Here is a 25,010-nt window from a genome sequence, read left to right as displayed (position 1 = left end):
CCTGTACCAGCACAACCAAAGGAATCATGGCCGCCTAAATACTATCACTATTTTACAAATAAACAGAGGCTTCATGAATGCAACGACCACCCATGTAGGATTTTAGTTCTCCGCTCTTAAGATTCAACCACAAAAAGAAGCCTCCCCAGCTCTCCAGCTACAAGCGGTACCACTTCGAGAAAAGATGCTTACCTAATTTCTAATTAGTGCCTAGGTCACTTCTCTGATTTTCTTCCTGTCTTCATTCTTCACAGTCCAGTCCCTTCCCTTCTCATTGTCTTTTTTTTTCTTTCTTTCGTTCTTTCTTTTCTTTTCTTTTTTTAATAAAGAAAGGTCAGAAGTTACAGGTGGCAGAAAGCGGGCCTCATGAGGAAAAATCGGATGCTAACTAGTTTCTCTTTCTCAGGACTCTACCATGCATCAAAGTCTTGCACTACAGGCTCTGAGGAGTTGGGCTCAGCAGCAACCTGTCAGGCTTTGAAAAGGTGCCCCATACATTGCAGAAATGGCAAAGTGGAACAAGTCACGGACTTATTTCCTCCCGATTCATTTGGACCACTATTGAAAAACAGGGACATTATGAACCCCAAGTCAGGGGGGAATGGGAGCAGCAGGGAGCAGTCAGGGTCCATCAAGCTCCTGTCACTTGGAGCTTTAAAATAATAATGAAAGATTTCAGACAAAAAAATATTAACTTACTGCCTCCTAGTTGAGCAAATCCCCTGTCAAATCATTTTTTAAAAGAACAAATTACAAGTGCTGTACTTTCTCGATTATGAAGAAAAGACACAGAAATCTCCCCAAACCAGACCTCCAGCTCGAAGGAGCGGGCTGCTCAGGCTGTCTCATAAGACAGCAGAGGCATGATTACAGGAAGCACCCAGCATGAGGCCGCCAATCAGGTGGAGCAGCAATAACCAGAATTCATATACAGACATTCAAAAGAGAAACATACTCATTCTACCTATTTTTAAAGTCTTGTTTTGTGTTTTAGTCAGACGGCTATGCCTAAAGTCTTGATGAGGTGGGCTCAAAGTCTACACTAGCATGAGGAAATTAAGGAAGGCAAGGTGACAAGAAAACCATATGCCCAGCTTAGAGCTAAAGGATGAGCTTTCGCATCTCTTCTCTATACCCCCGAGCTTTTTTAAGACTTTCTAGGTAGAAGGTAAATCCCACCTCTTCTGTAAAGACTTCCTGGGGCCCAGCCAGCGTGGCTCAGTGGTTGAGCATCGACCTATGAACCAAGAGGTCACAGTTCAATTCCCAGTCAGGGCACATGCCCGGGTTGTGGGCTCGGTCCCCAGTGGGACCGATCAATGATTCTCTCTCAATCATTGATGTTTCCATCTCTCTCCCTCTCTGAAATCAATATACATATATGTTTATTAAAAAAAAAAAAAAAGACCTCCTGGGGACCCTAACCTGATTGCTGCCATCAGGCACTGTGAGCTGAAGAAAAGGTAACACAGGCAGTGTCACCCTTCCGCAATGGGGAGGGAGGTCAGACCTGGCAAACTGCTACTACAGAAATGGACACAGCAGTATCCTATGAGGTCAGAGAACCCCAGACTTCACATGGGGAGACAGAATATAGGATAGTGGTAAGATTCTTATAGAAAAACAAGTATTAAGGCAAGAAGCTATGAAAGGTCTCGGCATGTCCATGGAATAGTGAGAAGTTCTTGTGACATACAGTATGGAAGGTAGAGTAGTGGAGTTAAGACTGGAGATAGAAGCAAGATCCGTAAGTGATATTATGATTTCTTTTATATACAATGGCCTTTCCTTTGCCTTTTATTTGTTATGTCCATTTAAGGAATTAGATGATTTTCTGCAGCAACTGTACAAATTATTAACTCACACCCTGCAGTTTGTGAAATGATCATGACTGTGCATATAAAAAGCAATGCTGACAGCAATGTGAAAGAAGGCACAGAGTAGAAGGAGCAGGACAACTACTTAAGATAGAATTGCAGCAATTAAAATGAGAGATAAGGAGTACACAGACTAAATGCCATAGAAATACTGTGAAAAGGAAATTTGAAATATAACTATGGCAGAATTGAGTGGACTTGGGATGGGCAGACTGCTAATTCTGAAGTTCAGGACAATGGGTGGGTGATGACATTATATAAGATCAACAACAAAGGTAGCCAAGGCAGTTTGTATGCAGGGAAGAAAGTCCTATGAAAGCAGCAAACTATATTTTGGACAGAACAGATGTGAACTAGCTACTGAAATCTGGGTAGCCAGTAGTCAGCAGCTGGAAACAGATGTGTAGGCAGAGAAGAAGTGAGGAGTGGTAGATGAAGCCATTAAGTGCATAAGGTCACACAGCAGGTGAGACCTCTCCTTGTCTCTAAAAGACAACTATGACCGGCTCTATTCACATGAATATTTAATCCGATAACACCAAGAGACACATTTCTATTATCTCACCAGTTATTCAAATCTGTTCTTCAACTTCACACTTTCTGATGTAATCTTACCCAGCCAGCCTATAAACAACTCATGAGATATTTTATTCATATTTCACCTCTAAAAAGGTACCCAACAACCATACTAGTATGTGCCTTTTCTAAAATATTAGCCTCATGAAAATAGGTATTTGTTAAGTCTCTATTTCCAATGCTTAGAACAAGGTATGGTACCGACTAGTTGCTCCAAAAATAATTGCTAAAAAATTAAAATAAATTTATTTCACTTGGCTACACCCTGACTTTCTTAACATATCAGGTGATGAGGCATGATCACAGCAGTGGGGACTGAGTCCTGAAAGAGAATGAAACTACTCAACCTTTGTCTTCAGAAGAAGACCGCCTGCTCATCAATGCAGCTCAGCCAGTCCAAACACTTTGTGAAGCCAGAAGAGATGAGAAGGCAAAGCTGCAGAAAAAAATACCTTGAAAACAAAACCTGAACTTGCTATAGTTACAGAAGAAAATTCATTCACAGCTCCACACAGCGTACACTCTAAGCAGGCAAAATATTAGGCATATTCTCCAGAACACAGGCTGGTGTTAATATTCCTGAAATTCTATTCATCACTCTTGAATGGGATGGGCATGGTTCATCAAAAACTACTGCCAGAAATCATTTCTTCCAGGGTGTGCCATATTTCAAAATGCTGCCCATCATCAAAGTAGAAGCAATGGAGGCCCTCTGACTACGGCAACCTTCTTAAGTGGACATCAGCACCCATCCTTCAAGGTACAAACTCAGAAACGGAACTCCAGCAAAGAGTCAGTGACCAGATAGAGGAAAATGCCAACCTACTTTCCTAGGTTGCTGTAACAAAGTACTATACACTGGTTGGCTTAAAACAACAGAAATTTACTCTCAAGTTTGAAATCTAGGTGTCAACAGGGCCATATTCCCTCAGGATGCTCTAGGAAAGAGTCCATCCTTGCCTCTTCCTCACTTCTTGTAGCTTCTGGCAATCCTTGGCTTATAGCTGCATCACTTTAAAATCCATCTTCAACTTCACGTAGCCTTTTTCTATTTATGTCCGTGTCCTATCCTTTTTTGATGAAGGCACCAAATCTTCTGTTTAGAGCCCATTCTAATACGGCATGATCTCATTTTAACTTAACTAATCACAACTGTGAAGACCCTATTTCCAAATGAGGCCACATTCTGAGGTTCCAGGGGACATTAATTCTTAGGGAACACTATGCTCATGACCATGAAAACTCCAGCAAAGACTGTCCAAGCCAGAAATCCTCATGGGATAGATTTGCAGCATTCAAGGGACACCTAAAAATTAGCCAGGGAAAAGGTAATCAGCAAAGTCAATGCAAGAAGGCAACTCCCGATATGAATAAAAAACTTGATTCAAATAAGAACAAAAAGCTTCACTGAGATTTTAAACACATCAAAACAAAGAGCTCCTATTTTCTGAGCTCATAACTACATGACCCCAATTATGAAGATGTGGCCCTAAAACACCACTTCTGTCACCCAGTGGCAAAGAATGGACGGAACTTCCACCTTAGACCCAACAGACACTTATGCATACTACCCTCTTATACACACGCAAATTATTCATTCCCTCAGGAAAGAAATACTCAAGCACTAGAGGTATTAGATTAACTCTAAAAACAGAGTTGGCACAGGAAGAAACCCTGAAAAATTGGTGCTTAAAAATCAGACTCTCTACTTCTGAATAATGTGTAATTTTCTTACTAGAAAAGTTATATATAACATCCCTGTCTACACCCTTATTAGAAGAGAAAAACCAGTGGAGGGGGAAAAAATGTAAGACAAGAGCAGTTTCCTTCGTAATTGAGCACATCTGTACACAGTCTCATTTACACTCTTCTACAACACAAAAATATTCTATACACGATTATTGAGCCCAAGCTGAAAAGAATCTATTCTCTGTAAACCAGGAGGTATAGGAAGTTACAAGAGTTGCAATTCAGCACATTTTATAGGATTTTTGGCACATGCGGGTTATTTTTAAAGTGGGGAAAAAGCCTGTCCTCTCCCTATACCCAAACACAGCTGAGCTGATTCAGCACAAATCTCCCCCTAAAATAAAATCCCAGTTTGCAGAGAGTAAGCATGGAAAGTTCCAGCCCCAAGGACAACTTTGCACAACCCCAGCTGAAAAGATCATGAGTGGGTGGCTTAAGACAAGTTGACCACTAAGCATGTCATATACGCAAGAACCTTCATCAGAAAACAATGAGCAACTTGGGAGTCCAGGGAAGAAAGCCGTTCATAAGCAAAGTAATATGAGAGTATTACCAAGATTTGAGAATCTCAAGGATTCTGGTAGCTCATAAATCATTTCCCACAGGTGAGTATACAGAAGAAATTTCCAGGAATGCAGATGAATGTTCTAGTTTCTTCATTTAACTTGAGAGGCTTTCTAGAGAGGATATTACAATATACATCATACAAATACCACACTTTACCCAAGAGCTATGTGCTCAGCTCAACACCCGGTAGTCCCTAAAGTACAGAGGCACTTTTCACAATCCGCAAATTAAAAAAAACAAGAACTAACATTTAGGTGGCAGCAGGCGGAAAGCTACCTTGCTGAGAATAACAGTTTCCAGGAACTTGCAGTTCTATAATAAATTCTGTCAATTATTCACCAAACAAGGGAGCTATTAAGTCAAGGATCATTCCCAAACACAAGGGGTAATGGATATCTAAGATGACCCTTGGTCTCCAAGCATACTGACATATTCCCGTCGTGTCTAAGGGGAAGTCTTACTAGAAAACAGCATGGTCAGAAATTGTAAGTCCTTCAAAACATCTCACGATTTGGTGAACATCTTCAGTCATTTATTCAAAATATTGACAGCCATGCTGACAGTAACAGCTAAGAAGGTGAGGACAAGCAACCTGTCAATTTAAATCACAATGCATTCACAACCTTAGGGCCTGTGCTAATCATTAATGTTAAGAACTTTTGCATAGCGTGAATGAATCCAATTAATATGAAGTGAAAAATGTGGAGATGACAAAGGAAAGGTTTGTAAAAACCAAAACTAAAATACATCAGAGGTAATTAAGGACAAAAATCCCAGACTGCCAGCTTTGCACTTAACACAGCTGATTCAGTAACACACGGCAAAAGAAAGAATTTGCAAGTATTTTTCAAGGAAAAGGACAACCCTCTTAAATAGCCAGAAAAAAGAGTGAAGGAGTCCGCCTCAAAAACGCTTCAAGACCTCTCAGGAGCAGAGCTCTCCAGGGAGCTGTCCCTGCACATGGGAAGGAGCATTGAGATTGGGCTTCAATCTCTCCTTGGCCCTGGGCCAAGGTCAAAAAGGGGGCCTGTCCTTCCCTTCTTCCCAGAAGTCTCACCTATGCCAAGAGATTGAAGAAAAGGGGGAAAGCGAGCTTCAACATTGGGTTTGCAATGTTACCTATGACCTCATGTTTGTAACTAGAAGAACATGTAATCTGACACTGCTTTCTCTGAAGAACAATTTGATGAAATGTCACTTCACGGGGACATCTCAAAGACTAATGAGATAATGTCTAGTGGGCTGAAAGCATTCAGAGGGCTGATCTATGGTGTCATTACCACCTGCTGATATCAGTCCAGTAGGATAATGCAGCTGAAGAGAATGAATATTTTTGTAGCATGGAGTTGTGTGTTCTATACAAGAGCTGACATTATTCCAAAAAGGGCTGTGACCCTTGCAATGGGCCAATGATTCAGCACACACAATGGGAAGCAGGCCTTTCTAGATGGCCTCTAATTTAGCATAGCAATTACAGCATAGACAGACACCTGGGTAAAATACTTTATTTCTATGAGCTTCCAATTCTTTACCTGTAAAAATAGGAATGATATACACATCTTGCAGGGTGGGGGTGGAAATTAAATAAAGACGAAAATATTCAGAGTTTACTCTAAAAAAATTCAATAAATGACAGCCCTGGCCCCTTTGAGCTGGAATGAGCATTATACAAATTGCCTTAAGAAATCTGTCTAGCTCACAGTACAAACTAGAAAGGCATAAAGATCATACAAAGGTATTCACCAAATTACAAATGAGCCACATCCTCCAGAGTTGGACTTCAACACTCAGGATATTTTATCCCAAGAAACAAGACTATTCACAGTAGAGTAGGATTGCCAACATTAGTCATTTCCAAATTGACTTGGGAGTTCTGAAATGAAGAGGCAATCTCAGCCTACTTGTTGCACACAGGGCTAATCCTTTGGCAAATCAAGTGGGCCCTATTTCTACCTCTCTGTATGTATTTTTTTCTTTTTGTAATTTCCAGAGAGAGAGAAGAAGGGCGAGGGAAAGAAAAACATCAATGTGAGAGCAAAATGTTGATAGGCTGCCTCCTGTACACACCCTACTGGGGATCGAGCCCACATACTGGCATGTGCCCTGACTGGGACTTAAACCAGCAACCCTTCAGTGCACTGGACGACACCCAACCAACTGAGCCACAAAGGCCAGGACCCTTTATGTATTCTTATCTGGATCCACAGTCTTCAGTCCAGTGTCACCCTAATCCCCTAAAGTTAATAAATTTAGTAGAAATTAATTGAGCACCTACTCTACACCATACACTGTACGTATTGGGCCCTTTACTGGTGAGCAAAACAGATGTGGACCCTAGTCTGCCCAATATAATAAATCTAACAAGAGAGACAGATATTAACACATAATTTCTCAAATACATTAAGACTTGAAAAATGATGTACAGATTACTATGTTGGAAGTGCGGTTGCTCAGGGCGCTTCTCTCATTTACTTAGAAGTATAATCATGAGATAAACAGCAGAGGAAAAGCGAGGACAAGAGGGCATTCCCAACAAAAGAAACGGCAAGTGCAAAAGCCCTGAGGTGACAGGGAGCATAATGCACTTCAGAAATCTACCAAGGCCAGAAAGGTAGCTAGGAGGTGGGTGAGAAAAGGGGTAGAAGGTTATATCCGAGAAGCAGGCCGACCTCAACCTCTTTTTCAGGATTTTCTAATAAAATGAGCAAGAGAGAAGTTTTTAGCACTCTGAGGCTTTTCCACCCTGTGGCTAGAGATTGTCTTGGAACCAGATTATGCCAAGCTTTGTCCACCACAGGAAGCAATGCAAAACCAATAGTCTGTGGCAAAGAAGCAACATAATGTAATTGTCATTTGTGAGGCTCCCTTTAGCTGCAGGTGCAGAAGGGACTAGACTGGGAAAGAAAGGCTGTGGAAAAACCAGTAAAAAGACTACAGAAGTCCAGGTGAGAGCAGTTATAAGACAAGGCCGGGGCAGTACAATGAAAAGAGGAGGAAACATTCATGCATACACCCAGCAGGAGTTGGTGAGAGCCTGGACTAGGAGACATATGGGACGAGAGGGTGTCAAAGATGTCTCCCACAGCAACCGATAGTGGGGTGACTCCCAGAATATGGAGGGGACCAGATTTTCTGACAGGATATCATGAGTTCAGTTTTGAACAAGCTGGATTTATTATAAGTCTGATCTCCCTAGATCAGTGATGGCAAACCTTTTGAGCTCGGCGTGCCAGCATTTTGAAAAACCCTAACAGTTTAACTCTGGTGCCATGTCACATATAGAAATTTTTTGATATTTGCAACCATAGTAAAACAAAGATTTATATTTTTGATATTTATTTTATATATTTAAATGCCATTTAACAAAGAAAAATCAACCAAAAAAATGAGTTCGTGTGTCACCTCTGACACGCTTGTCATAGGTTCGCCATCACTGCCCTAGATCATTCCCATCCACCCCCAAAGAACTCCATGCTCCCATAAGTATGGACCTCAGGAAAGACAGGTTTCAAAAAGAGAACAATCTAAAGCAACATGAATCCTATATAATAAAAGCCTAATATGCAAATCAACCAAACAGTGGACCCATCAGTCACTATGATGCCACCAGGGGGCAGACACTCAACACAGGAGCTGCCCCCAGTCCCCAGGCCAGCCAAGACAGGTGGCAGTGGGGGCCCACAATTGCCCCGTAGAGGGAAGCAACCAGCGGCAACAGCAGGGGGCAGGGCTGGCGAGCGGGCAGTGCCAGGCCAGCCAAGGAGGGTGCCAGTAGGGACCCCCTGATCGCCACACAGATTGGCCTTGATCACCCGCCATACCTAGGGACCCTACCCGTGCACCCGGCCTCTAGTTTGAAATAATTGTCTAAGTTATTGTGAGCCTCATAACTTCCCAAATGTCTGCATTTATCAGGAAATATACTCAATTTTTAAGTGCCTAAAAAAGAGTCAGCCTAGTTCACAAATTTTCAATGGCATGAAAACCATACAATATCATCTGTTTACAAGTAAGCCTCATCCTCAAATTTTGCTTATTCAATAGAACCAGTGGCAAAAACCAGTAAGGAATAGACATGTATTTGGGGACAGAGGTTACTGGAGACAGGAGATCCTGGACTGAGCATCTAACACTAGGGCAGATGCTTCAATGCACTCTAGCTTTATGCAATTCCATCTCTTCCAGCATTTCTGACCCTTTAATTGTCTAAACAAGCTCCAACTCTGAACACAGTGGTTCCCGTGGTGATAACTGCAATTATGTCATTTGTAAATGCTATATTACACAGATTAGAAATACTGAGATTCTACTTTAGAGATTCTCGGAAACAGGCATGGAAAATTCCCAATGAAGGTGCAGTTATTATTACCTTACTAGAGGCCTGGTGCACAAAATTCATGCATGGCGGGGGGGCGGGGCGGGGGGGGCGGGGGTCCTCAGCCCGGCCTGTGCCCTCTCACAGTCCAGGAGCCCTGTGATCGATCACCCTAAAGAGGTAGGCCCTGCCCACCTGGCCTGGGCTCCGTGATGGATCACCCTCACAAAGGGAGGCTCCACCCACACGCCATAGCCCACTGGTTGGTGGCCTGGGCCACCGCTTTGAGGGTGATCGAGGAGCCCCCCGATTGCTCGATCACCCCACCAACCAGTAGCCTGGGCCTCCCTCTGTAGGGCAATCATGGGGCAATGGCCGGGCCCCTGACCAATCACATCAAACCGGCCTTGGCTGGCCTGGCGCCAGTGGGTGTCATAGCGTAGTCGTCTGGAAGGTCGCCTGGACGGTCGTTCTGCTGTTCAGTTGATTTGCATATTACACTTTTATTATTATAGATTCCACAGGCTGACCTGTCTAAGCATTAAGAAAAACACATGTATACAGAGAAACTGTTGTGCTGTAAGAATAGAACTAGAGCCCTGGTTCCTCTTTTAGGGAGGTATCAATCTCACCATCTTAAGTAACTGGGAAAACATTCTAAAAAACTAAAAGGCATGTTGAAATTACCATGGATTCCATTTCTTTACTTTTCTAGGGCCATGAAGAACCCAGACAGTGAAGACTATGCATATTCCTCAGTCAAGATTCTAGTGAAAGCAAGCATATGGTAAACATGGGATGGGGAGGGCGTCTACCAGCACTAGAGCAATTCCTGCAGCTTCTGAAACACTTCTAGCATACACTTGTATCCTACCTCTCCCTCAAACCAGAGCAAACATGCACACTCACACACTCTAGCATGAGTGGATACTCATTTTGTGGAAGCTGGAACCCTGGAGACACATCTAACCAAGTACCTTACAAATCTGTATAATGGATTGATGGTCAAATTAATTGCACGCTGACTTACATATCATGAACCCAGAGCCAGTAAAAAAAAAAAGTCATAACCGAAAAAGTAAAGCTATGCTGGATTCTATACAAAAGCAAAAGTAGCATTATTAAAACAAAAAAACATTATCTTACTGGCATCTGGAAGGACTAGCATCATCCTAGATTCTCATAACGACCCCATGAGAGGGGAAAGGCAACTAATATTCCCAATTCACAAGTGATAAAACCAAGGCCAGAGAGGTGCCTAGTAACTTTAATTAAGGCATTCAGCCAGAATTAAATCTTAGAGGTGAATCAAAGTGAATTTCCATAACTGAAATGGAGGCCATTGAACCTAACAAAGCACCTCAGCAGTTTACCTTCAATCTTATTCCTCTGCATTCTAGAAATTATTCAAAATTATCATATTATAGACTCTCTAGGATGGTCAAATAATGTCTGGACAGAAAAGGTGACTTTACCTCCATTCTCTTGCTTAAGCTGTGACAGGTTGCCCTAATCAGCTTTGGTGCACATGGGCACACAGGCACACATGCTCCCTCTCGGTGCCTCTTAATCACCATGTGCCATGCTCAACAGCTGCAGCGATCTGAAGGGAATTGGCAGAAATGTGTGGTGATGTGGTAGCCACCCCCCTGAGGCAGCGACTGCCCTGACTGCTCCCAGACTCACGAGCACATGGGTGTTCACTGTCATATCTGATGGCCCCAGAAGACAGGCAAGTGGTTTCAGGTGGTGAGTCAGGAAAAGCAGTCCACATCAGGAATGTTCCAGCCCAGCAGAGCTGAGCTGCATCCTACTCCCCACACAGGCATACAGCATTTATCATTTATACAATGTCACTGTGGGGGACGAAACGAGCTCAGCACAAAGAGAAAGCCATCAGCTATGATACAGAGGAACAAGTAAACGAGGCCTCTCTCACCAAGAAAAGAGCCTAACTGCTTAAGAACTGCCACCATATCTGACACTTGAGGTCAGTCCCCTTATCCTGAGACAGAGGACTTGACAAAGGCCTGTCACATGGGTGTTCGAGAGCCAAGCCCTGAGCCACTCGTAGGACCTTTCAGCAGCTGCTGCAATAAACTGTGATTTGTGTTCCCAGGGATGAAAGCGAATGAGGAAGGGCAATCTTCAAAGAAACCAGGTGGAGGCCATAACACATGCCACACAACAGGCTGCTCATGAATCAAATATGATATGCGCTGCCACTCCTTTCAATGTGATTTGGGATGAATTTCAATAAAATCCACACGTGTGAAGGAATTCCTTACTTGTCTCTATGCTATTGTTTATGAGCCAGTAAATAAGTGATATGATATCAACTTGGTGAAATAGAGATGTTGGACATTAGATCAGATAACCGGAGACCTAGAAATTGAAAGAGGCTTAAAGCCATCATTCGCACCACACTTCATGAATGAATACAGCATTCTGTCAAGGTTTATACGATGACAAATGAGCCTATACTCTGCAGGAACCTGAGAAGATTTAATACTCATTTTAGTGAATCCAGTTTGCTTTCTCAAAATTAGCAATGTCACCTTATGCCCAACTTCAAAATCCCTTGCTAAAATTTATCATTCTAGTGACTATGGTATATAATAAAATATAATAAAAGTACATTTATTATACACTATTTGGGCACTAGTTTAAACCAATAGTTTAAAAAATCTACATTTTAGGTAAAAAATGTTAATATGGCTTCAATGTGTTAAGGCCATTCATATAGTGAAAATGACCTAACCTTTCTGAAGATACAATAAAAACTCGCCCAAAACATGACCTAGTTTGCAGGAATCCCCACCGAATCCAGGTAAGAAAAAGTCCATCATAGTCCTTCCCTGAACAGATTTCCCTCCATCATCAAAGGGACAATCCCATTCATTTCCTGTGTTTATATAGGGCACAAAACGCGAACTGCACAAGACACTTAGGGTGGGAAGGTCAGGAAAAATAAGAGGAACTCAGAAACTCATTACTAGCTTCCCAGAATGGCAGGTTCTGAAGCTGGTCCTAGAATATTATGCTCTAAGAACACAAGGAAATGCACTCTTCAGGCCTCTGAGCTGCTACACTAGACTAGAAAGTCACTGTGCTCCCCAAAAGGCTCCACAGGACACCACGTACTCACTCCCTGCTCACAGATGCCTGCTCCCACTCCAGCAGAGCCCCGCTTCTCCCAATAGCCAGCCTATCCCTGCGAAGTAGGGGAGGCAGGAAACAGTGCTAGCCTTCCCTCACTACAAATCCACAGCACCAGCTTTCAGAGGAGGTGGCTGGAGAGAACAGAGCCAAGTGATGGAGCTCAGGGCAATATGCAATTATTACACTGGAATTGAGCCTGAACCCTGGAAAGAACGTGTCGTGAGACTTTTGGCAATCACACTTTGGTCAGGGCCCCAATTTTAAACTTCTCCCAAGGGATACCACATCCTGATGCAAAGGCATGCCCCTCTACATATCAGAGCAATTCCGCTTGACTCGATGGAGAAGTGTCATCTGCTGGTCTCCGAGTTTCCATCACAAGGGCCCAGCTTAAAATAATCCCCAACCACTGGCAAATACGTTTGTCATCACTTACCTTCTTCCCAATAAGCTTCTTTCGAAGAAATTCCCGGGCTTCAAACATGTAGGGAATGTCATACAAAGGACGTAGTTTCTTGTTCTTATCCTAAAAGCAAAATAAAATAGCACATCAGGAATGAAAAGAACACACACAAAATAACCCAAAACACAAATGAACATGGCCAATGGCACAAGATTCTAGGATGCAGTGAAATACGCTCCCTACTTCTTAGTGTCACAAATATTAAATAATTGCTAGATACATAGTAAATGGTTACTTTGTTTGAAATGCTTTAAAGGGAATAAGATTACCTTTTTCATGCAATAGGCTGAAAAGCAAGCAATGCAATGTTCCTAATTACTGAAACTAGAAACAACCTAAAAGTTCAATCAAGAGGGAAATACCAACATAAACTATGATATAGAAGAAGCTCAGTAAGTGTTAGGACCCTTCAAATATTTATAGATACACTATAAGTCAAATTCTACTATTCCACAAGCCTTTACTAAGCATCTACCAACTATTAGTCCCATACAACACACTCTGTAGTTATAATCATGGACTCAAAATTCTTGTAACCTAAGCGAATAATAGACGAAAGCCTACAGATATGAAATAGCAACAAAAATCAGTTTTGAATAAGTGCTCAATTATATGACACTAGAAGCCCGGTGCATGAAAATTCATGCCCTGGGGGGCGGGGGAGTCCCCTCAGCCCAGCCTGCCCCCTCTCACAGTTGGGGAGCCCTCAGGGGATGTCCTACTGACAGCTTAGGCCCGCTCCCCATAAAGAGCGGGCCTAAGCCACAGTCTGGCCTCCCTCTGTGGGAGGCGACCGGCCAATCAGGGGAAGGCACCACCCCCATCACGCCGCTGTTGCTACCACGGCCGGCCACTGCAGCTGCCTGAGCCTTGGCCCTCGGCTGCCAGAGCCTCGGCCGGCCCACATAGCAGCAGCCACCATCTGCCGCTGGGGCTTTGTCCAATAGACGTCTGGTCTAATTAGCCTATTACCCTTTTATTAGTATAGATAAACTAGGGACTAAGTGCTACAAAAATTCAAGTCAGTGGAAAGAAGTAATCTGGAAAGGTTTCATGGACAAGATGGGATTTCATGTGAGTTTGCAGAATAGGAAAAAACTAGGAAGAAAATTCAAATCAAAAACAAAAAACAAAAACAGAACAGCCCTATACAGTTCGGCTCAGTAGGTAGAGTGTCAGCCAGTGGACTGAAGGGTCTCAGGTTCATTTCTGGTCAAGGGCATGTACATTGGTTGTAGGCTTAATCCCTGGTCAGGGCCCCACTCTCTCTCTCTCTCTAAAAAAAAGGAAAGAAAAAGAAAAAGAAACCTCAGATGAGGATTAAAAAAACAAACAAAAAACAAAACAAAAAAAGGAAGAGAGGCAAAAATAAATAGATAGTATTCCAACATATACACAAAGATCTAAATACACTATTACTTCATCATCTCACAGGCCCCAGACTTCTCCAAAAATAGGTAACAGCTCTACACAATGTAACTTTCAGAATATGAAAGAGAGTCTAAACCAGCGGTTCTCAACCTGTGGGTCGCGACCCCTTTGGCGGTGGAACGACCCTTTCACAAGGGTCGCCAAAGATCATCCTGCATATCAGATATTTACATTACGATTCATAACAGTAGCAACATTACAGTTATGAAGTAGCAACGAAAATAATTTTATGGTTGGGTCACAACATGAGGAACTGTATTTAAAGGGCCAGAAGGTTGAGAACCACTGGTCTAAACAAAGATGAAAGAACTGGAAATGGATAGGAGTTTAAGAGATATGAGAACCATTTTTTAGGAAATGAATAAACAGAAATTAACTACAAAATAGAATCCAATATTTTGAGTCATGACGATAGGCATTTGAAGTCAATAGCCTTTAAAAATAAGAGTGAGAACGGTTAGAGCATGTGTTGAGAAGTAGAAAGATGCTGACTAGGTCAGTTTGTGTAATTACTGTATTGGCTCTCTCCCACGAGGCTCCTAAATTCCATGAAAACAGAGGCCCTATCCATTTCTGCTATTCCCTGTGACCCCAGAGCCAAGTACACTACCTCCCTCGTAGTATCTATCTATATAAAAGCCTAAGCGACCATCCAACTATTTGATCAATAGCTATGACGTGCAGTGACCACCAGGGGGCAGACGTTCCAACTGGTAGCTATGACACGCACTGACCACCAGGGGACGACGCTCAACATAGGAGCTGCCGAGCTGCGGTGACTTGGCAGCTGTGGTTCTTGGGTGATGCACCTGGAACCAGAGAGGCGGGAGCCAGATTCCGGGGTGCATCACCTGATAATCACCCTCTCGCAATCCAGAACCTCTTGGGGGATGTTGGAGAGCCGGTTTCAGCCAGATCCCTGCAAGCCAGGCCAAGGAACCCCACTGGTGCATGAATCCATGCACAAGCCTCTAGTATACTCATAAATAGCTGTACAAATCTGTGAACCCCAAGGACACAGGTAATAATTGAAAAAATTTCACAAAACACGGAAAGGAGAAAATCAAGCACTAATTCCTAACCTAGATGCAGGCTGCTGCTTCCCCCCCATGCTGTATGGTGAGTCCACCCAGCCGCGCCTTTGCCATCTAACAAAACAAGATTATCTCTGTACAACCCATTCTATATTCATAAAGTATTTAAATTGTTTTCTTAAATAGCCAACGATTCCCAAACAATTCATCTTTCTCATTCTAATACCCTATAAAAACTAGTCCTAATAAAAATATTGAGATCAAAGGAATCAAAATAAATGTTTCCCCCTATATCGGAACTAGTCCTCGGAGTCCAAGATATATCATTTAAACATTTCAATTCATGGGTATCACCAAAAAGTATCTTATCAGAATATAGATAATTCTTTGAGTTTGAGCTTAACATTCATCATCATCCAATTGTCTCCTATTTCTGGTTTACAAAACAACAACAATAACAACAAAACGGCAGCAGCAGCATTTCAATGCCCCTTTAGGAAGTCAGCATGCCTTCCAAATGAAGCTGTCTCTATTCCTTCTCCCAAATGATGTGTGTAAGCCCACATACTCTACCCAGAAACAACTGGAATAGCCAAACACTGACCAAGGTCTTTGGGTATCATAGTCATTGTCTAATAAGTAAGGTATGACCCTAAACATGAAAATCTTTACTAATATAACACTTGGGTTTTCTTACAGAAATTAATAAGGACAATGGGACAGATGAGAGTTGCCTGGCTAGAGGGAGTGTTGTGTGACACAAGCACAGATGTATAGGATTACGGGTATTTTTATAAACATGGGTCACTACTGAGGAGCTAAGTATGATACCTAAACCATAAAACAGAGCTTAGGATGACACTCTATGCTATAGTAAGAATGCTTGCTAGACAGAAGATGTTAGGCACCAGTAATGGACGGGATTTTTAATAAACACAAAATCAAAGGTTATCAGAATCAGCCCTCAGAAATAAAGAAGTGCCAATGTACTCCTATTCACCAAGAGATAGAGGACAATTTATTTACAGAGAGTAGCTGTGTGATTACACTAGCCTAAGTGAATATTTTTAAAAAATAAATCCAACAAAATATCGACATTTACTTTACGTAGCCTATGACTGCCACAGAATCTGAGTATCTGAAACCTTATCCTACTTATTCTGAAACACCAGCAATACATGAAAGGTAAGAAATGCAGTCCTAACAAGAATCCAAATGCAGATTGTGGGATGAGGTACATGAAATGTGTGAAAATGGCTGTCTGAACAAGAATCCTTCCCTTGAGGCACTCCACAGGACTGGGCCAAGCCAAAATACCCTCAAAAGAATGCAAGAAAACAAATAGTACACCAACAAGCACCCCAATGAAAGACAGAGCAACACTGGAGTCCAATCACATGCCTCCCGTGAAGCTAGGAAAGAGCTAATAGCACAAACTGAAAACGAGACATCACAAGTGAAAACAGAATTATCTCATTACTCTAACCCTTCAGAGCTAGCGGCTATTGGCATCTGCAAACACCTTACAAGAGAGATATTAGAAGTCCCTAAGAAACTATAAAATAAAAGCAATTCCTCCAAATAAAAGCATTTAAAATCTCTAAGAGGCAACTGAAGTAGGGAATGCATTCTGGAAAAAAAAAAAACACACCACAGGACTTAGCTAAATCTTGCCTGCTAAAAAGAAATGTCTAGTTTAGATTTAATTTACATGAGAATATTTTTAAAAAATAAAAATAGAAAAGAATGTTTGCTTTATCTGGTGGATGGACAACACACAAACTAGTCTGTGCTGTAATCACTGTACATTCTGAGAAATGACACTGTATGTAGGCCCTGCAATGACTCACGTTAGAGATAAATTCAGTCTTCCGTAGCTCTCAGGGTTTGGAGGCCCAATGCCCATATCCAGAATCTAAAGACAGGCTAGGCATTTTTATAGGAAGATTATTTTTTGGCTGGTTTCCTAAATGAGAACAATGGTCAATGCTCGTTTGGAGGGAATGGAAGGAACCTCCAATCAAGGCCTTACTCTCAACCCCCATTCAGGCCTAATTTTTTTCTAGCCCATGTAGTATCCAAAAGAACTGTATACAAATAATCTAATGACCTTGGGATACTGCGAGGTTCCTTAAGCAAGGCTGAACAAACACAAACTACTATGAAAAAAGGAGATGGATAAATGTGGCTCCACTAAAATGTAAAAAATTCATTACTGAAAAAACACATCATGAATAAAGTGACAGGTTAAAATGCAGACTCTTAGTAGCTGGTAAGTGAAATGCATGAAGAAATGGCAGAGCAGAATGAGAGGGAATGGGTGCAGGGCCACGGTTGTAATCAGCTTGGTGAGGCTTACCCTGATCACATTACTCAACGGAGGTATGAGATGTAATCATCTGGAAAAAGGCAGAGAGAACAACCAATGCAAAGGCCTTGAGGTGGGAGCATGCCTGGTGAGTTCAAGGACCAGCAAAGACACCACTGTGGCTACAGGGGGACAGCTGAAGAAGACAAATCACAGGTCTGACTGAACATTTGAAAGACTACACTGGCCACTGCGTGAGAATTGACATTGTAGCAAAGAAAGGGTAAAGCAAAGGGAGACCAATTATGAGATTATGACAATAATCTGGGAAGGAAATGAGGTAGCAGTGAGGGAAATAAGATATCAGAACCTGGATATATTTCGAACATAGACAGACAGAACGTAACGTGTGAGAGAAAGGGAGGAGTCAAGAGTGTTTGTTCTGAGCAAAAGGAAAGGGCAGGGTGGGTGCAGCGGCATCAAATGAGATGGGAACACCACAGGCAGAGTAGACTAGAGAAAGTGGAGTAAGATCAGCAGTGCAGTAACCAACATTCTAAACTTCCAAGTGAAGATGTTGGGCAGGCATTGGATATGCAACCATGGGCTTTAGAAGAAAGGCCTGAACTGGTGATATACCATTCATTTGGGAGTTGTTAGCATATAGGTGGTATTTTAAAAGCTAAGAGATTAAGAAGGACAAAGAATGAGTCCTGGGGCATGATAACAATAAGAGGTAAAGAATAAGGTAAGAAATCTGCAAAAGGAAAATGAGAAAGAGCAACAGTGAGCTGAGTAGGACGAAATGACCAGAGGGTGTTATGTCCTAGAAGCCAAGGAAAGGAAGAGAATTCAGGAGGGAATGAATTACTATGTCAAATGCAGCAAGGCAAATGAGATGAGCACGAAGATTTGCACGTTGGATTAAGCTAAGTGTGGGTAACTTGACAAGAATAATTCTGGTGGAGCAGCAGGGGCAAAAGCTTAATTAGAATTAAAAGTAGGAATGAGAAGAGAAGAACTGGAGAAAGCAAGCACATGCAACACTTTTGGAATTTGTGCCACAAAGGAGTACGAAGGGATTATGGGGCAACTGGCAAAGGAAACAGGTTGAAGAGAAGGTGCTTTTGTTTTTTATTTTAGATGGAGAAATAGCAGGCAATGGTCCAGGAAAGAGCAAATAAGTGATAAAGTAGGGCAGAAAAGTGCTAAAGCAAGGAGAGGGCTGGCCTACATAGGAGTACCAATCGTTCATATTTAGGTGCATGGATGCAGATACTGTTAGGTGTGTAGATGTAGGAGTGAGTCGCTGAAGTTCTCTTCTGATTACTTCAATTTACTGAGTAAAGAAAGGAAGAACTAGGATGTGAGGGCGATCTGGCTGCGACATCTGTCACCCCATTGATCGCCAGGGTTGATTCGGCTGATCTGGCTGGCTAGGCGGGTGTCCCCCTCCTCCCTCACCGATCCATGTGCGTCCCTCCCGAAGCTGCGCGCTCGGTCGAAGAGGACGACCTTCCCCCCCGAGGAGAGGACCGGTCTTCGGTCAAGGGTATACGAGTAGCTGCGCTCCCCTGCTAGAACCTCCAAACAAGCTCTCAAGAAAGGAAGAACTAGAAAAAAGAGAAACAATCCAATAGAACAGTGGTTATCAACCTTCCTAATGCCGCGACCCTTTAATACAGTTCCTCATGTTGTGGTGACCCCCAACCATAAAATTATTTTCGTTGCTACTTCATAACTGTAATTTTGCTACTGTTATGAATCGTAATGTAAATATCTGATATGCAGGATGTATTGTCAATGTAACAAATTGAACATAATTAAAGCATAGTGATTAAACACAAAAACAATATGTAATTATATATGTGTTTTCCGATGGTCTAAGGCGACCCCTGTGAAAGGGTCGTTCGACCGCCAAAGGGGTCATGACCCACAGGTTGAGAACTGCTGCAATAGAAGAGTTGGTGAAAGGTATGAACTGGCATGTCACAAAAGAACTCCAACTGGACATTGCATAAGACAAAAAGGTATAACTTCATTAATAATTAGGGAAAGGCACATTGAGATACACCACAATATCCATTATATTTGCAAACATTTTTAAGGTGAGAATGTAGAATAATGGGAGTGCCCTTTAACCACTGATGAGATTACAAAATGATTCAACTACTGTGGCATCTTGCCATGGAGCTACTTGTGTCATTTGTGAAAGTTAAGATCTGCACACCTCGAATTAAGAAATTCTACTTACAGGTAGACTTATACCCCCCAAAAGTCTCACATGTGCAGAAAAGTCTAAAGTCACAGAGTAGAATACCACAGAGCAGTTAAGCTGAATTAGAGCAACACAACAAATAAACACATCTGAAAAAAAAATAGAAAAAAACAAGTTGTAGAATGATATAGTAAAAGTCCATTTAAATACAGACTAAAAATAATCACAGAGCTAAATAAGCAGCAAGAAGACAACCATGTTGGAATATAGAATGAATGGTAATGGTTAATGATATACCATGGGCAGTGAAAGGAAGAAAAGGAAAGCTAAAGAAAATGGGGTTGAGGATGAGTACACAGGGGCTTTCAACTCTAACTGTACTGTTTTATCTCTTTGAAAGAGGATCTGAAGCAAATGTGGTATAACATCAAGGTTGAAAAGAAAATGTTTGTTATTATATAACATTGAATAAACAAAAAATGTTTAGGGATAGAAAACCCCAAACTTTGGGCAACTTTTTAAATTTTAAAATACTCCTCTGCAACAGAATAACTAACTGGCCATCTATTGATTTCAGAGAGGAAGGGGGAGGGAGAGAGAGCTAGAAACATCAATGATGAGAGAGAATCATTGATCTGCTGCCTCCTGCACGAACCCCTACTGAGGATCAAGCCCGTAACCCAAGCATTTGCCCCTGACCAGGAATTGACCTTGAATTCCTGGTTCATAGGTCAATGCTCAACCACTGAAACACACCGGCCGGGTGTAACTGGCCATTCTTTTCCCCATAAAAAATGCATTAGATTCCTTTTTTCCTCAAAAAAAAAAAAGTTTGTGCCGAAACCGGTTTGGCTCAGTGGATAGAGCGTTGGCCTGCGGACTGAAGGGTCCGGGGTTCGATTCCGGTCAAGGGCATGTACCTGGGTTGCGGGCACATCCCCAGTGGGAGATGTGCAGGAGGCAGCTGATCGATGTTTCTAACTCTCTATCCCTCTACCTTCCTCTCTGTAAAAAATCAATAAAATATATTTTTTTTAAAAAAAAGTTTGTACATAGATGTATGCTTCCATGAGGCAGAGGGAATAATTTATCTACAAACGTTCTCTCAAATAACCAGGGTCAAAAACAAGTTTGATTTTTGTTTTTAAAAGAGCTTGAACTGTAACATATTAAAGTAGCTGCACGTAATCTATGAAGATCTTAAAACTGACTGTTGAATTAAAATAAGAGCAGACGTGATCAGACTAAATGGAGAAAATTTCAAACAGTAAATAATGGGCCAGTCCCAGTTGCCCTACCATACATGCCATTTTAATAAACAAAGGCTGTGATTTCCATTTGAATTATAGACTTAAAAATAGGAACATTTCGACATGCATGCCCTGTGAATATTTACAATCAAGGACCTTTCAATTCCCTTGGCAGCCAGAAAACAGAATCCACAAAAGGTAGGTGGATAACTTAGAAAGTTATCAGCAGCAGCTGGGAAAAGGTTCAAAATCATAACCACCTTGGCCAAATGGAAGATACCTAGCACCTCTATACGTAAAGGACCATACAAAGAAGATTCATATATCCAAACATTTTCAAAGGAACTGTTTATTTCCGGATTAACTCTATTTCATTCTCCCAACAAATAAACCCCTTAGAGCAGCCGTGGGCAAACTACGGCCCGCGGGCCGGATCCGGCCAGTTTGAAATGAATAAAAAAAAAAAAAAAAAAAAAAAAGACCGTACCCTTTTATGTAATGATGTTTACTTTGAATTTATATTAGTTCACACAAACACTCCATCCATGCTTTTGTCAGGCCCTCCGGTCCAGTTTAAGAACCCATTGTGGCCCTCGAGTCAAATAGTTTGCCCACCCCTGCCTTAGAGGGTCTATTAAAGAACAAGGTCTAGGTATATCACAAATTCATAACAATTCAATACAATTCAATCATACCTCCAGAGAGCAAAGAAGAAATGGTAAATAATAAAAACTGAAATCAAATGAAGACATCAAATTAAATAAACATTAAAAGGTGCTTATAAAATTTCACAGGTGTGCCCGGCCAGTGTAGCTCAGTAGTTGAGCATTGGCCTATGAACCAGGCAGGAGGTCATTGTTCGATTCCCAATCAGGGCACTTGCCCGAGTTGCAGGCTCAATCCCCAGTGTGGGGCATGCAGGAGGCAGCAGATCAATGATTCTCTCTCATCAATGATGTGCCTATCTCTCTCTCCTTCTCCCTTCCTCTCTGAATCAATAAAAATGTATTTTTTAAAAACTCCATGGGTCTGAGAATGGAAGGAGGTTGAACTTTCAACTCCACAATTATGCCAGATACCAGACCCCTGAAGTGCGTTTCACTGCCTTTATAAGACCCTCAAATTACTAGATTTTCCTGACAAACCAATTTGATCTTGCTGATCCCATGTTTAAGAATCTAATAAAACATGTGAAAACACTGGAATTTAAGGTATTACCATAATAACTGCTATTGTTAGGTAGGGTCCAAGCTGAAGGAGTTTTAGAAAACGACAGAAGCAGAAGGTCATTGTGACCTTCCTCCTGCCTTCTCCCCTGCAATACGTCATACAATAACCCTCTTGTGAGAGGTGCCCTCCCTATACCTACAGAAAAGGACCAGTCTTATTTCCAAAGATTAATGGACACCATGAAGACTCCAAACCGACAGGCCTTGTTAAGTTTCCCCAAGGTTACTACATTCCCCTTATACTCTTTAACCTATCTTATTTCTACAGGACTGCCTACACTTTGTCAGACCTAGCATGAAGTACTCAGGTCTGTTTCTTCCCATCTCCATTTCCTAATGGAGGTTCCTATATCACAGAAAACTTACATGAAATACATATGCATGTTTCCCTCTTAGTAACCTGTCAGTTTAGTTTTCAGACCCAGACAGGGACTCTATGAGGCGAGGAAAACTTTCCTCTCCTACAATAACAGCCTTTCAAAGTAGGCTTAATCAGACAGCAACCCTCCCTGAGTGACCCCTTCTACAAGAAGGGGAGTGAGGCTTAACGGCTAAGTGACAGGCCTTGTGTCCGGTAACAAGCAATGGCGGAGAAGGTTCTGATCGCAGCTCTCCAGGAGGCTGAGGCTCCTGGCCGGTGAGCCGACACTGTACTCACTCTCTTGCTGCCGGGAGGCAATCAGCCCCTGCCAGGGGTTGTCAGGTTGTGGTGTGCCTAAGGATCACCTGGGAGCGTGTAAACATGCAGCCTGCCAGGCTCACACCAGTTATTCTGACTCAGGAGAGAGCTGGTGTGATTTCCTCAGTTCTGTATTTTTAACAAGTAGCAAGGAGAGCTGTGGGCCACCCGTTGAGAAACGCTGCTGAGCACCATTTCAGCACCTGGCCCCACTTAAACCAACAGAAATAAAAGGGAGTTCAAAGGTTTAAAAAGTCAGAAAGCAACAATGAGGAGCTTGATTAATGCCCAAATGATTAAAAAACAAAAAATAAACAAGTAACAACTAGGGAATGCAGGCTTATCTCTGCATAGGTAGCGGGGGCGGGCAGTAGTTCCAATCCTCCCTGAACTTCTATTACAGAGAAGACAACTTGAAACATTCAAGAACAAGATTTCCAAATATTCCTTAGGTCCAACCACAGGAAGATAATGTGGAATCTGAGAATCACGAGAGAAAATCAACCAGCCCGCCAGGGCACAGCAGAGGGCGTACCCTCTCTGCGGCCCACGGGTGTCCGGCGCTCCAGGCCGGCGATTTCCAGCCCATTCGTCTCGTGGCGCACATAAAACTAGTTACTAAACTTCTGTGGCACCCCCAAAAATATATTTTCCTGCCAATCTGACAAAAACGTAAGTAAAAAGGAATTCCTAATCATTCAAACGGGACAGCTATTGTTGTGCTGGCTGCCGTCATTTTTTTTCCTTTTTGTTTGCCGTCATTTTTTTATTTGACAATCTAATGGAAAAGAGGTCAGTGTCCCTGACTGAGTAGTCCCGTATAGCATGTTTTAAGAATTTTCACACTGGTTGAAAATCGCTGCTCTAGACCTAGACTAGCCAGAAGAAAAGAAGAGGTGGCAAGTCCAAGAATCAGCCACCGTTACAATGTCCCCTGGCAACCTGCCAGGAGGAGAAGAATTTCACGGCATCCAAAGGGGGAAAGGAGCAAATCCGGGTTAGGCAGCCTCGTGTCCTTGAAGGTACTCGCTTGTCATCTGCTCTGCACCGCAAATGGTTACATTCCACAGGAACTTGCACATTCCCAAATTAAAGTGCCATTTTCAAGGCCATCATGTAAAGGGGGGAAATCTGTCTCTGGAGACTGCTCTTCTACTCAATTACATTAGCCAACCAAGAGCATTTACAGAAATACTTGCTATTTATTGCTCAGATGCAGTAAGAAGGATGGGGGAGAAAAAGGAGACCAAATACCAGGTCTTCCCCCCAAACCCAAGACCCTGTCAAGAGTTAAAAGATTCCAAGACGAAATACTTTAAAGGCTATAAGGACTCCAAAACCACTATCCAAGCAGGCAAAGACGAAGAGTGAAATAAAACAACAGCACTATCCCTCACAGATCTCAAGGCCAAGCTAAGGGAAGGCTCACAAGCATTCTATTGATCATTGCTGCTGATCAATAGAATAGAAGCCTGGGCTCTAAACAATTATCCTGGCAGCTGGCTGGTCTCAGTTTCCTCCTTAAGAATCAGCAATCTAACAATTATCTGGCTTAATATAATTTATATGCAAAACTACTCACTTCACACAACATGTACTACAGCACTAATCACTTTCTGCCTTGTATTACCATAATTTAATTACTTTATATAGCTCTTATCTTCATCTAAATAGTCCTCACTTTGCACCTAACTTCAGTCACACCTAATAACACAGCTCAAATTCCACTCTTTATCTAAGACTTTCGGGTTTTTTTTTTTAGTTTGCTAATTTTGGTCATCATCATGAATGGATACTGAATCCTAGCAAACATAATTTTGACATCTTTGAGATTGTGTGCTTTTTAAAAATATATGTATTTTTTTATTGGTTTCAGAGAAGAAGGGAGAGGGAGGGAGGCAGAAACATCGACGAGAGAGAATCACTGATTGCTGCCTGCATGCTCCCTACTGGGGATTGAGCCCACAAACTGGGCATGTGTCCTGACCGAGAATCGATCCATGGCCTCCTGGTTCATAGGTCCATGCTCAACCACTGAGCCACACTGGCCGGGCTGAGATCATGTGCTTTTTATCTTTAGTCTGTTAAGGTTGTAAATTTCATTTATTGATACTTAAATGTCAAACCAGGTTTGCTTTATTGGAATAAATTT

General features: G+C 42.1%; 1 protein-coding gene across 1 annotated transcript in view; it reads right to left on the bottom strand.

The window, feature by feature from the left end:
- SND1 (staphylococcal nuclease and tudor domain containing 1) overlaps positions 1-25,010 on the bottom strand; it is a 457,273-nt gene that overhangs the window by 286,168 nt on the left and 146,095 nt on the right. The window contains exon 11 of the mRNA XM_059711713.1: positions 12,683-12,772. Within this exon, the coding sequence (XP_059567696.1) occupies positions 12,683-12,772 (90 nt within the window). The remainder of the gene's footprint in view (positions 1-12,682; positions 12,773-25,010) is intronic.

The sequence above is a fragment of the Myotis daubentonii genome, chromosome 10 (assembly GCF_963259705.1).
Source record: "Myotis daubentonii chromosome 10, mMyoDau2.1, whole genome shotgun sequence".
In the NCBI taxonomy this organism is placed as follows: domain Eukaryota; kingdom Metazoa; phylum Chordata; class Mammalia; order Chiroptera; family Vespertilionidae; genus Myotis; species Myotis daubentonii.
This window is presented reverse-complemented; position numbering and strand designations above follow the sequence as displayed.